The sequence below is a fragment of the Staurois parvus genome, unplaced genomic scaffold (assembly GCF_062004578.1).
Source record: "Staurois parvus isolate SC_StPar_1 unplaced genomic scaffold, SC_StPar_1.0 ptg000132l, whole genome shotgun sequence".
NCBI classification, from domain to species: domain Eukaryota; kingdom Metazoa; phylum Chordata; class Amphibia; order Anura; family Ranidae; genus Staurois; species Staurois parvus.
In genome coordinates this window covers 3,744,137-3,758,218 of record NW_028317928.1, presented here as the reverse complement: position 1 = coordinate 3,758,218, position 14,082 = coordinate 3,744,137, and the positions used below count along the sequence as shown (strand labels likewise).

The 14,082-nt window shown below is 46.8% G+C and overlaps 1 protein-coding gene across 1 annotated transcript in view; it reads right to left on the bottom strand.

The window, feature by feature from the left end:
* The window catches only part of LOC149466187 (uncharacterized), a 50,774-nt gene that overhangs the window by 33,466 nt on the left and 3,226 nt on the right, over nucleotides 1-14,082 (bottom strand). The window contains exons 3-5 of the mRNA XM_089672714.1: nucleotides 11,014-11,113; nucleotides 5,596-6,717; nucleotides 876-1,014 (exon numbers count right to left, since the gene is read on the bottom strand). Of these exons, the coding sequence (XP_089528840.1) occupies nucleotides 876-1,014; nucleotides 5,596-6,717; nucleotides 11,014-11,113 (1,361 nt within the window). The remainder of the gene's footprint in view (nucleotides 1-875; nucleotides 1,015-5,595; nucleotides 6,718-11,013; nucleotides 11,114-14,082) is intronic.

Below are 14,082 nucleotides of genomic sequence, written 5' to 3'. Positions count from 1 at the left end.
CGGGTCATTGCTGAGCCCAAAGGCCAGAAGGTCCACCACTGGTGTTCCCCACCTGTAGAACAGGTCCTGCATCACCTTTGGGTGTAGAGACCACTCTCCGGGGTCCAGACACTGCCATCTAAGGAAATCTGTCTGCCAATTGTCTACAGCTGAAATGTACATAGCCGGCAAGACTGGAACTAGAAGTTCTGCCCAGGACAGGATCCATTCTACTTCACTTGCTGCAGTGAGTTTTCCGGTTCCTCCCTCATACTTGATGTTTACCACAGACGTTGCATTGCCTGACTAAAGCTGGATTTAGATGGCTTTCCAACAGATTGGCCCAACGTTAAAGGGACAGCCAATTCTCCGGAGGCTCCTAGGTGTTTTATCAGGAGAGGAGATTTCTTTAATGACCAAGTCACCTTCAGTGACAAGGTGCCCAAGACTCCCCTCCAGCCTGACCAACTGGAATCTATCATGAGATGGGAAGGACTTCGTCTCCGAAGCCAGATTTCTGAGCCACCAAGCCAGAGAAAGCCTGGTGCTTGGTGTCAACCAGATCAGTTTGTGGATAGACTAGGCTGATTTGCCACACAATTATAGAATATTGTGTTGCAGATGCCTGGTGTTAAATGAATTAAAGGGAAATGCTGGTAGTAGGAGGGGTCATCAAGGACTGGCCTACAGTTTTCTTGTTTGCCAGCATCCAGTCCTTCTGTAGGTGGCAGTATAACCTGAAGGCAATGGATGGGAAAGAAAAGGCAACAGGCTTTATTCACAATCTTAACACACCAGCATAAGGATTTTTTTTTAAAGTGACAGTTATTTTCTGTTTAGTCCAATGAGATTTGAAAATCACGGTCACATGGCTGAAAAAAAAAAAAGTGTCTTACGCTTGTGTAAAACATTCTGAATTGAGCCCTATCTTCTTTATTAAACATGAATGTAGTGAGTGTAATAACTGATCAGGATGTTGTAAATTGTATCTGAATATCATTGTCATCTCTGTAACACGTATGATTCTCATAACATCTGCAGATTTGCATAGTTACAGAGTTAGTCTGGATGAAAAAAGACAAAAGTCCATCCAGTTCAACCATGAAAAAAAAAAGAAAGTTATAATCATACACCCACAGTTGATCCAGAGGAAGGCAAAAAACCCAGCAAAGTAGGATCCAATTTGCTCCTGCAAGGGAAACAATTCCTTCCTGATCCCCCGAGAGGCAATCGAACATTCCCTGGATCAACTTTCCCTATGAATGTTATATCCAGTTATATTCTGTGTATCTAAGAAAGAATCCAGGACTTTCCTACAGCAACACACTGAGCTGGCCACAACCAACTCTTGAGGGAGTCTATTCCACATTTTCACAGCTCTCACTGTGAAGAAACCTTTCCGTGATTTATTCCTGTCCCTCCCTCCTCCTGAAGCTGGCTGGTTCCCACGGAACGTGTAGAGCAGGGATATCCAAACTGTGGCCCGAGGACCGGATGTGGCCCTTTGCTAGCCTTTATCTGGCCCTTGGGACACTATTCCTCCCAATGATGGGGCAGTATTGCTCCCACTGACGCCAACAATGAGGCACTATTTTTTCCACTGATAACAATGATGGGGTACTATTCCTCCCACTGATAACAATGATGGGGCACTATTCCTCCCACTGACACCAACGATGGGGCACTATTCCTCCCACTGACACCAACGATGGGGCACTATTCCTCCCACTGACACCAACGATGGGGCACTATTCCTCCCACTGATACCAACGATGGGGCACTATTCCTCCCACTGATACCAATGATGGGGCGCTATTCCTCCCACTGATAACAATGATGGGGCACTATTCCTCCCACTGACACCAATGATGGGGCACTATTTCTCCCACTGACACCAATGATGGGGCACTATTCCTCCCACTGATAACAATGATGGGGCACTATTCCTCCCACTGATAACAATGATGGGGTACTATTCCTCCCATTAATACCAATGATGGGGCAGTATTCCTCCCACTAATACCAATGATGGGGCACTATTCCTCCCACTGACACCAACGATGGGGCACTATTCCTCCCACTAATACTAATGATGGGGCACTATTCCTCCCACTGATAACAATGATGGGGCACTATTCCTCCCACTGACACCAACAATGGGGCACTATTTTTTCCACTGATAACAATGATGGGGCACTATACCTGCCAATGATGGAGCACTATTCCTCCCACTAATACCAATGATGGGGCACTATTCCTCCCACTGACACCAACAATGGGGCACTATTTTTTCCACTGATAACAATGATGGGGCACTATTCCTCCCACTGATACCAATGATGGGGCACTATACCTGCCACTGACGCCAATGATGGGGCACTATTCCTCCCACTGACACCAATGATGGGGCACTATTCCTCCCACTGACACCAATGATGGGGCACTATTCCTCCCACTGACACCAATGATGGGGCACTATTCCTCCCACTGATACCAATGATGGGGCACTATTCCTCCCACTGACACCAATGATGGGGCACCATTCCTCCCACTAATACCAATGATGGGGCACTATTCCTCCCACTGACACCAATGATGGGGCACTATTCCTCCCACTGACACCAATGATGGGGCACTATTCCTCCCACTAATACCAATGATGGGGCACTACACTTCCTCCTACTGACCACCATCCCTGAGGCCATGTTTATTCTCACTTATGCTGGACCTGAAACATTTTCCATCCCCACTGGCCATACTCCAGCCCTCAAAGTCTGGAGGACCATAAACCGGCCCTTTGAAATGTTTGGAGACCCCTGGTATAGAGGATTCCAGCTCCCTTGAAGCTTTATAGTCTATGCTCGAGGCTGTTGCCCTTTGTATAGGTAATCACATACTGTAGGTATAATACTGGCAAAATCTAAACATGTGATACTGAGGGGGTATGAAGGAAGTAAATGTGATTATTGCTTTGTGTTATGGTTTTTATCTTTTGTATCCATACATTCTGTACAACTTTAATTATGTTGTCTTGTTCTTCCCTCTCGAGCCACTGCTCTGTTTGTCCATTCACAAACGAAGCGTGGCTTCCAGAAGGAAGAGACTCGGGAGAGCTGCTGCTCTCGTGCACACCGCTGGATCGAGATGGTTGGGGGAGCTGTTGCACACAGAAGGATTTTTTTTTTTTTTTTACACCTTAATGCACACAATGGATGATATCAGAAGGGGTTTACAGACCATTTGCAGCCGATTTGGTATTTTGCTTTGGTTGCCCATCACCTGGTCACTGCTGCCAGTGGGGTGAACCCAAAGGTCATGACTGTGTGAACTTCATTGTTGGGGTCCCTTGTGAAGTACAGGGGTTTCTTATGCTCTGTAACTTTGGGAAGCATGTGCTTACCATTGCTATCCCTCATGGTCCACCACTCAGTGACAGTTTGTTGAGGCCCCAGGAGTCTCCAGGTCCCCATCCCTTGTCTAGCAGTTCTTTACAGGTATGATCAGCCTGCAGTCTGCTACTACTTTTAGCATCATGTTTTAAGCAACTTCCTCCTCACATCCTCCTATTGATTTTAAAGCCCAACTCTAGTAAATCTAAGACTCTTCCCATGCAATGGGGCTGGGCCTGCACTGCAAAGGTTGATTGCTTGTGTCTGTTTAGGGCACGAGTGTCAAGCTGGCGGCCCTCCAGCTGTTGCCAAACTACAAGTCCCATGAGGCATCGCAAGACTGACAGATACAAGCATGACTCCCAAAGGCAGAGGTATGATGGGACTTGTAGTTTTGCAACAGCTGGAGGGCCGTCAGTTTGACACCCCTGATCTAGGGAAGGTTAAAGCATTTTACTTACCTGATCCTCTGCTCTCCCAGCAGAAGTAGCATCCCAATGCTCTGTTCCTCAGCATCTTTGCGTCCAGTGCAGGGCTATGAACCCTGCACCAGCCTAAGGAAACTTTAGAATGCTGGAGCATGGGGAAGAAGAGGCTGTAGGGACCAGCCTAACAGCATGGGGCAGAGAATCAGGTAAGTAAAAGGTGTTTTTTTTTTAAAACCCATAGACCTAAATGGCAGATAACCCATGCAGTGGGTCTGCAAGACGCTTTAGTTTTCAGCCTTAAGCAGCATATTGTGCCTAGGAGAGCACCAGCACCCTCAGTTCCTGGGGAGGTCTTGCTACAGCACCAAAGATGTCTGTTATCCTGGGAACACTTGGATCTGTTACTTCAGGGGGGTGTCGGGTGAGGGGCGGCGTAGGCAGGGGGTGGAGTATGGGGCAGCAGATTTTTTGTGTTGCCTAGGGCAGCACAAAACCTAAATACACAACTGACCCTAAATATATATACTACTAGGTGCACCATCCAGCACCATTCAGTCGCAGCAGCTCAAAGTTTGATAGGCTGATGATCCTGCCAGAAATCCGGTGAGTGCAAAACCTCCTGTGCACACAGGCTGTGCTACACTGAAATCTCAACTGGCATTTCCAGCCCTGCGCAGCTCATCTCTGTGTACATCTGAACACATCCTTATGTTATGAATATGAGAGAGAGGAGGAGGTGTTCTGTAGTCCTAAAACACTTCCTGTCCAAGGGTGACAACACTGCTCCTCTGTAGGCACAGTAGTGCAAGTTAGCTTGGTCAGCTCTAGGACAGGAAGTGTGTTAAAGTGATACTACAATCTCCTAGATTGTAAGCTCCAAGGAGCAGGGCCCTCGAACCCCTCTAGTATCGCATTGCATTGTTATTGTACTGTCTCATGTATTGTCTCCCATTGTAATGTACAGCGCTGAGCGAACTACTGGCGCTATATAAATACTGTATAATAATAAAGGCAATTTTATTTGTTGATTTTATTTTATTTTTTTTTTTAACAGACATGTCATACTTACCTGCTCTGTGTAATGGTTTTGCACAGAGCAACCCCAAACCTCCTCTTCTTGGGGGCTCCTTCCCCACTGCTGAGTGTTCCTATAGCAAGCCACTTGTTATGGAGGCACTTGTGTGTGCTCGCTCCTAAGCCCCTGTTTCTGAGCCAATGAGGAAGGAGAGAGCTGGGTAAGCAGCTGCTCTCATGCACAAAGCACTGCCACTATGAATGACAGCACTGGTTGGGATAGACAGCAGTGGTCGCCAATGCCTCCTGCAGTTGTCTCTGAGCCAATGAGGAAGGAGAGAGCCGGGCAAGCGGCTGCTCTCATGTACAAAGCACTGGCACTATGAATGACAGCACTGGTTGGGATGGACAGCAGGGGTCACCAATGGCTCCTGCAGTTGTCTCTGAGCCAATGAGGAGGGAGAGAGCCAAGTAATTTGCTGCTCTCATGTACAGAGCACATCGCTGGATTGAGATCGGGCTCAGGTAAGTAATGGGGGGGGGGGGGGGAGCTGCACATAGAAGGTAAAAAAACTTTCAGCCTTCAGATCCACCTTAATGTTAGCATTAACAGGGTGAAATAAAGGACAAAAGCCTAAAAAAAAAAACGAATGCAGCCACAGGATCTAGCAAGCTGTAATACATTTTTTTTTTGAGGGTGGGGGGGGATTAACTACACTCACAACATTGTAAGGAATCTCATTTACGAGATATAAATGTAGCACAGTCTCAAAATTAGTCGGAACATGAATGCAAGCCGTCGCCTTTGTAAGTTGCGTCACGTTTAGCCGTTCCTGACCTTTCACGAACACATTTCCTGTATTCAGAACATACATGTAGCTTCTCCTTGTACGACCTTTGCACGTGTCGGATGAGAGATGACTTCCGAGAAAAGCAGTCACCGCACTCCGAACAGGAAAACGGCTTCTCTGCTGTGTGGATCCTCTGGTGTGCAATAAGAGTGGCTCGCTGGGAAAAACACTTCCCGCACTCTGGACAGGAGTAGGGCTTCTCCCCAGTGTGAGTCATCTGATGCGAGTTGAGAGTAGTCCTTTGGGTAAAACACTTTCCACATTCAGAACACGGGAAGGGCTTTTCGGAAGTGTGAGTCCTCTGGTGAGAAATGAGGCTTCCTCCCTGGGAAAAACATTTCCCGCACACAGAACACGAGTATGGCTTCTCTGCTGTGTGGGTCCTCTCGTGCCTGATAAGAACGGACTTCCAAGAAAAACATTTCCCACACTCGGAGCATGAATACGGCTTCACCCCTGTGTGAGTCCTCTGATGTGAAAGAAGGTATCGGGTTTCGGTGAAACACTTCCCGCACTCCGAACACGAGAAGTGCTTCTCGCCCGTGTGAGATGTCTGGTGGCGGAGAAGTTGCTCCTTCCGGGAAAAGCGTTTCCCGCACTCGGGACATGAAAACAGCTTCTCCTCCAAGTGAGCCTTCTGATGTGAAATTAGGTTCCCCCTCTGGGTAAAACGCTTGCCACACTCGGGGCAGGAAAACGGCTTCTCGGCTGTGTGAGTTCTCTGGTGACAAGCGAGGTGCGATTTTCTGCCAAAGCCTTTCCCACATTCCGCACATGAGTATGGCTTCTCTATTGCGTGAGCTTCAAGGCGTGAGGTGAGGTCCTCTCCTTGTGCAAAATATTCATCACACTCAGAACAGGGGAATGTTCCACCACCTCTACCGGCTGTGTGATGGCTGAAGGGAGGCGACTGATCCGGAAAACGTGTAGAGGACTCAGATGACCGATCTATACTGCGAGGTGGTGGAGAACGAATTGATGGATAATCAACACTTTCTATTTCACTATCTGAGGTTTCAAGGCTCTTCTCCAAACTGCACCTTCTATATCGTCCATCTGGGGGGGAGAAAAGAAATCGTGAGGAAATAGGAATAGATCGATTTTCAGAAATGTCAACCTTCAAAATTTAAAAAATACATTTTTTTTTCGTTTCAGGTAGCACAGGGGGAGCTGGGGAGATTTAACCTCTCTATTTGTTCTGATGACCATGTCTGAAAGTGATGGGAAAAATCCAAAAATGTCAGTTGTCACCAGAACACTGGGCAGCACAGTGGCTAAATGGTTAGCACTTCCGCCTGGCAGTACTGGGGTTGTTGGTTCAAATCCCAACCATGGTACCACCTGCCTGGAGTTTGCCTGCTCTCCCTGTGCATGCGTGGGTTTCCTCCGGGTACTCCGGTTTCCTCTCACACTTCAAAGACATGTTGGTAGGTTAATTGGTTCCTGTCTAAATTGTCCATAGTATGTGTATGTATGAATGTGAGTTAGGGACCTTAGATTGTACGCCCCTTGAGGGTGAGGGACTGATGTGAATGTACAATATATAAATAAAGAGAGAGAGAGAGAAAGATAAATATGTAAAAGTGTTGGGTAAATTGACGGCGCTATATAAGTGCCTAAAATAAATAAATAAAACAAGGATAGAGGGGGAAATCTTCCAATGGGGGTCATGGGAACAATGGTCTACAAGCACATTTCTCTCACTTTCTACGGGGGAAAAGTGAAGGGATACCTCCACATAGGGACACAGCTGGCAGAAAAAAAAAATTAAAACAACTAATAATAAATATACAGTGGGGAAAATAATGATTTGATCCCCTGCAGATTTGGTAAGTTTGCCCACTTACAAAGAAATGAAGGGTCTATCATTTTTATCATAGGTGTATTTTAAATGAAAGAGACAGAATATTAACCAAAAAATCATTATCAAAATACACATGATACAAATGTTATAAATGTAGAGAAGAAATAATAAACCAGGATTTTAAGCATACAGTGAAGGAAATGCATATTTGATCCCCTGCTGATGTTGAATGTTTGCCCACTCACATAAAAATGATCGGTCTAAAAATCGAATGTTCGGTGTATTGTAACACTGAGAGACAGAATAGCAACAAAAAACTCAGCAGAAATGCATGTCTAACAAATGATGACTGATTTGCATGTTCATGAGGGAAATAAGTATTTGATCCCCTTCACAAAACATGACTTAGTACTTGGTGGCAAATCCCTTGTTGGCAATCACAGAGGTCAGACGTTTCCTGGAGTTGGCCACCAGGTTTGCACACATCTCAGGAGGGATTTTGGCCCACTCCTCTTGGCAGATCCTCTCCAAATCATTAAGGTTTGGTGACTGACGTTTTGCAACTCGAACTTTCAGCTCCCTCCACAGATTTTCAATCGGATTAAGGTCTGGAGACTGGCCACTCCAGGACCTTAATGTGCTTCTTCTTGAGCCACTCCTTTGTTGCCTTGGCCGTGTGTTTTGGGTCCTTGTCATGCTGGAACACCCATCCACGACCCATTTTCAATGCCCTGGCTCAGGGAAGAAGGTTTTCACCAAAGATTTGATGGTACATTGCCCTGTCCATCGTCCCTTTGATGCGGTGCAGTTGTCCTGTCCCCTTAGCAGAAAAACACCCTCAAAGCAGAATGTTTCCACCACCATGTTTGACAGTTGGGATGGTGTTCTTGGGGTCATAGGCAGCATTCCTCCTCCTCCAAACACGGCGAGTTGAGTTGATGCCAAAGAGCTCGATTTTGGTCTCATCAGACCACAACACTTTCCACCAGTCCTCCTCTGCATCATTCAGATGTTCAGTGGCAGACTTCAGACGGGCCTGGACATGTGCTTTCTTGAGCAGAGGGACCTTGTGGGCACTGCAGGATTTCAATCCTTGTCGGCGTAGTGTGTTACCAATTGTTTTCTTGGTGACTGTGGTCCCAGCTGCCTGGAGATCATTGACAAGATCCTCACGTGTAGTTCTGGGATGATTCCTCACTGTTCTCATGATCATTGACACTCCACGAGGTGAGATCTTGCATGGTGCACCAGACCTAGGGAGACTGACAGTTGTTTTGTGTTTCTTCCATTTGCGAATGATTGCAGCAACTGTTGTCACCGTCTCGCCAAGCTGCTTGGCAATAGTTTGGAAGCCCACTCCAGCCTTGTGTAGGTCTACAATCTTGTCCCTGACATCCTTGGACAGCTCTTTGGTCTTTGCCATGGTGGAGAGTTTGGAATCAGATTGTTTGATTGCTCCTGTGGACAGGTGTCTTTTATACAGGTAACAAAATTAGATTAGCAGCACTCCTTTTAAGAGACTGCTTCTAATCTCAGTTTGTTACCTGTATGAAAGACACCTGGTAGCCAGAAATCCTACTGAATGATAGGGGATCAAATACTTATTTCCCTCATGAACATGCAAATACATGCAAATCAGTCATCATTTGTTAGACATGCATTTCTGCTGAATTTTTTGTTGCTATTCTGTCTCTCAGTGTTACAATACACAACCATTCGATTTGTAGACTTTGTGGGTGGGCGGACATTCAAAATCAGCAGGGGATCAAATATGCATTTCCTTCACTGTAAGTTCACCTTTGGGAACACGTTACATGTTCCACCTGTTTTTAGGGTGGAACATGTAACATGTTCCCATAGCCGGATCCCGCCATCCCCCCTCCCTCTGACAGATAATACGGGGAGAAGTCTCCCTGCACTATCTGTCAAATTTGAAAACAGCATGGCTGTGAGGGGCTCTGCCCCCACACGGCTCCGTCATTGATTCACGGACTTCCGTGAATGAATGAACTTCAGTGTGGGCTTGTAGTTTTCAATGAACTCCACAGCGCCGTGGCAGTTCATTGAAGCCTCCTGTCAGTATATCTGCTAGATCATACATCCCGTACGGCAAGCAGATATACTGACAGGTCTGCAGGAGACCTGCATGGCGTCAGCAATCTACTGATCGCTGGTGCAATGCTTTGCAAGCTCCTGTAGACAAAAATAATAAATGCACATTGTTTTACCTGCAAAAAAATATGCAATTATTATTTTTTTTCTAAAAAATTTACTTATCCTTTAACCCTTCCTTAGTCTACTACATAAAAAAACAAGTTACGACTTTAGAAATCAAAACGAACATTTAAAAACTTTAAAATCATAAAAGAGAAATGTCCTGTATTCTGACATCTGTTATTTAAACTCAGATTTCCATTGGAAGGCATAGGAGGTCTCCCTGAAAACTGACAAGACTTGCTTTCCCTTATTATATGGTTATGGCTGCATAGAAAAACATTAGCAGACATGGACAGTGATTAAAATGTGTGTACACACACTATCAACCTTTGTTTACACACGATCAACCTTTGTTTACACACAATCAACCTTTGTTTACACACTATCAACTTTTTAGTTTACACATTATCAACCTTTTAGTTTACACACTATCAACCTTTGTTTACACATGATCAACTTTTTCTTTGCCAACTATCAACCTTTGTTTACACACTATCAACCTTTGTTTACACATTATCAACCTTTGTTTACACACTATCAACATTTTGTTTACCCACTATCAACCTTTGTTTAACACCTAAAAAGTTTCAGACATGACAAGGGTTCCCAGAGCACTGTGGGCTATTTAACGTGAAAGCCCAGCTGTAGATATCTCCTATCAGACATGGCTCTCATTGAACCTTGCAAAGCGAGAGGAAGGGATAAGTCATTGCGATAATTTCACCTTGAGCTATTGAGATCTGTAAACAAAAGGTTTTTTTTTACAAGGACCAAAAGGAGAAAAACTTAGCCAACTGCTGGCTTTAAAGAAAATACATAATAATATTTATACGTAAAATCTCTTATTGAGCCAAGGGCCCTTTAACACAGGCGGACTCCTCCAAGCAGATCCGCCTGTTTAGCAGGGGATCTGTCTGCTGATCCCCGCTGAGTAGGCGGATGACAGGTCAGTGTCCCCTCCACTTGTGCAGAGCAGACACGGATGTAGCCCGCTGTTCTCTATGAGGCGGTTGGATGAAAACTGACCGCCTGTCCATTTACACCTGTCTTTCATCCGAACTGTTCGCTAGACGGGTGTGGAACGGATCCCCCTATCCGTCTGTTTTTAGCAGACTGGATGCGGGTGGGTGTAAACATATACATATCTGTTTGCATCCACCTTCCCATAGAGAACAATGAGTGGTCCAATTGGGTCCACCTGAAAATCGGACAGGCGGACCCGACTGGTTAGTACGTGTGAGAAGGCTCTAAAAGTGAAACGATAATGGAAGGGAAGACAAATCAATATAACTGCCATTTAACTTCTTCTGTATTTATAATTTATTTCTCACCTGTGCCAACCTCCACTGGAACTTGTTCCTCCTTGTATAGTTTATCACCTTTGATAGATGAGTCTACAGCTCCGCCTTCAGCAACAGCCAAACTGCCATTCTGAATAATACAAAACAATATAGATATTAAAGCTGAACTCCAAGCAAACAGCTAAATACACGATCCACAGTATTTTGCCAAAAGTATTGGCCCCGCCCTCCAGATCATGTGATTCAGGTGTTCCAATCTCCTCCATGGCCACAGGTTTATACAATCAAGCCCCTAGGCATGCAGACTGCTTCTACAAACATTGGTGAAAGAATGGGTCGCTCTCAGGAGCTCAGTGACTCCAAGCGTGGTCCCGTGATAGGTGGTCACCTGTACAATAAGTCCATCCGTGACATTTCCTGGCTACTAAATATTCCACGCTCAACTGTTAGTGGGATTATAACAAAGTGGAAGCAACTGGGACCAACAGCAACTCAGCCACCAAGTGGTAGGCCACGTCACATGACAGAGCGGGGTCAGCGCATGCTGAAGCGCACAGTGCGCAGAAGTCACCAACTGTCTGCAGAGTCAATAGCTAAAGACCTCCAAACTTGGTGTGGCCTTCAGATGAGCACAACAACAGTGCGTAGAGAGCTTCATGGAATGGGTTCCCATGGCTGAGCCGCTGCATCCAAGCCTTACATCACCAAGTGCAATGCAAAGCGTCAGATGCCATGGTGTAAAGCATGCCGCCACTGGACTCTAGAGCAGTGGAGATGTGCTCTCTGGAGTGACCAATCACGCTTCTCTGTCTGGCAATCCCATGGATGTGTCTGGGTTTGGCGGTTGCCAGGAGAACGGTACTTGCCTGACTGCATTGTGCAAAGTGTAAAGTTTGGAGGAGGGGGGATTATGGTGTGGGGTTGTCTTTCAGGGGTTGGGCTTGGCCCCCTAGTTCCAGTGAAGGGAACTCTTAAGGTGTCAGCATACCAAGACATTTTGGACAATTTCATGCTCCCAACTTTGTGGGAAGAGTTTGGGGATGGCCCCTTCCTGTTCCAACATGACTGCACACCAGTGCACAAAGCAAGGTCCATAAACACATGGAGGAGCCAGTTTGGGGTGAAGGAACTTGACTGGCCTGCACAGAGTCCTGACCTCAACCCCATAGAACACCTTTGGGATGAATTAGAGCGGAGACTGCGAGCCAGGCCTCCTCCCCCGACATCAGTGCCTGACCTGACAAATGTGCTTCTGGAAGAATGGTCAAACGTTCCCATAGACACCCTCCTAAACCTTGTGGACCGCCTTCCCAGAAGAGCTGAAGCTGTTATAGCTGCAAAGGGCGGGGCCAACTCAATATTGAACCCTACAGACTAAGAATGGGAGGCCATTAAAGGCTACCTCCACTCTTAACCAGACAAACGCATTGACTCCTGTTAAATTCTCAACAAATGTTGTAATTATATCTGTGTATCTGTTGACTTGTCCTCACCTCTAGGTGCACTCAGGTTTATGACTGTGGCCTGGTTCCTAAGAAACATCCCCCCCTATTCATGTGAACCTTATCAGCTTCTAATTGGGGCGGAGTTGAATGCTCATTTGAGCATCTCCCTATAAATTTAGTTCAGCTCATGGGGGAGATCTCTGATGGGGGGCACAGTCTCTGATGGGGGTGCTGCTTATGATGGAGTGCGGCTTTGAATAAGTGCAGAGCAGTTAAACACAGCAGTTGAACTAAAGCAGGAGAACTTAAGCAGCAGGAAGACACAACAACAGCAAGAAATTCTACTGCATGCTGGACAGACAGCAAGGAAACATACTGGGAAATATCTTTTACATACCTGAGTTCCACTCCGTGTACCTTTTATATAATACACCCCTCTTCATATTACTATCCTCTGTTCCCAAATCTCATTTCTTTACCCCTCTGCTCCACCCCAAAACTTGTACATCTACCCCTCATTGCTATCATCTCCCTACTATTGCTTTGATCACCTCCCCAAAAGGCCTCTTCCACTCCTCCTTCTCATTTTCCTCTCCTCTGTTCCCAAAATCCATTCACTATATCCCTCTGCCCCTCCCAAACATTTGTATATTGTGCCCTCACTGCTTCCCTCACCCCTCTATGGCACCTACCACCTCCTCCTATTACTCCACTCTCCCACTGACCCGAACACCTCCACTAGTAGTTTCTCACGCTCCTGCACATCCCGCTCCCATGCCACCTTTCTCACTCTTCTCCTCCTCATAACCGCGGGGGACATCTCCCCGAATCCTGGTCCTCCACTACCTCCCTCACCCGCCCAAAACCCTCCCGCCTCCACGTCCTGCCGCAACCCCCGCAACTTAGTATCTGTCCCCCTGCTCCCTAAAATCTTCCCCCCGTTTTCATGTGCACTCCTGAACGCCCGATCGGTGTGCAACAAGCTTACCGCCATCCACGACCTCTTTGTTTCCCGCTCCCTCAACCTCCTGGCGATTACGGAAACCTGGATCCAGCCCACTGACTCTACCTCCCCTGCTGCACTCTCCTACGGAGGTCTCACCTGGCCCCACTCACCCAGGCCTAACGGTCGTAAAGGTGGTGGGGTTGGTCTGCTCCTGTCACCGCAGAGCACCTTCCGAGTCCTCCCAAACCCCCCCCTCCCTATCCTTCTCCTCCTTCGAGGCCCACTGCGTCCGACTATTCTCCCCAACCCCCCTGAAGATTGCTGTGATATACCGGCCTCCTGGATCCATACCCCGCTTCCTGGATGACTTCTCCTCCTGGCTACCCTTCTTCCTCTCCTCTGAGCTACCCACTATCATCCTTGGGGATTTCAACATCCCTGTCAACCTCGACAACCCGGACACAGCCCGTCTCCTCCACTTAACCTCCTCCTTTGCACTTGCACAGTGCATACAATCCACCACCCACTCCGACGGTAATATCCTTGATCTTGTCTTCTCCAACCGCTGCGCTCCCCACAACCTCACTAACACCCCCTTCCCTCTCTCTGACCACAACCTGATTACCTTCTCTATCTCCTCATCCTCCAACGCCTACCCCTCCAAATGTCACACTACTACCAGCCGTAACCTCCGCAACCTTAAACCTG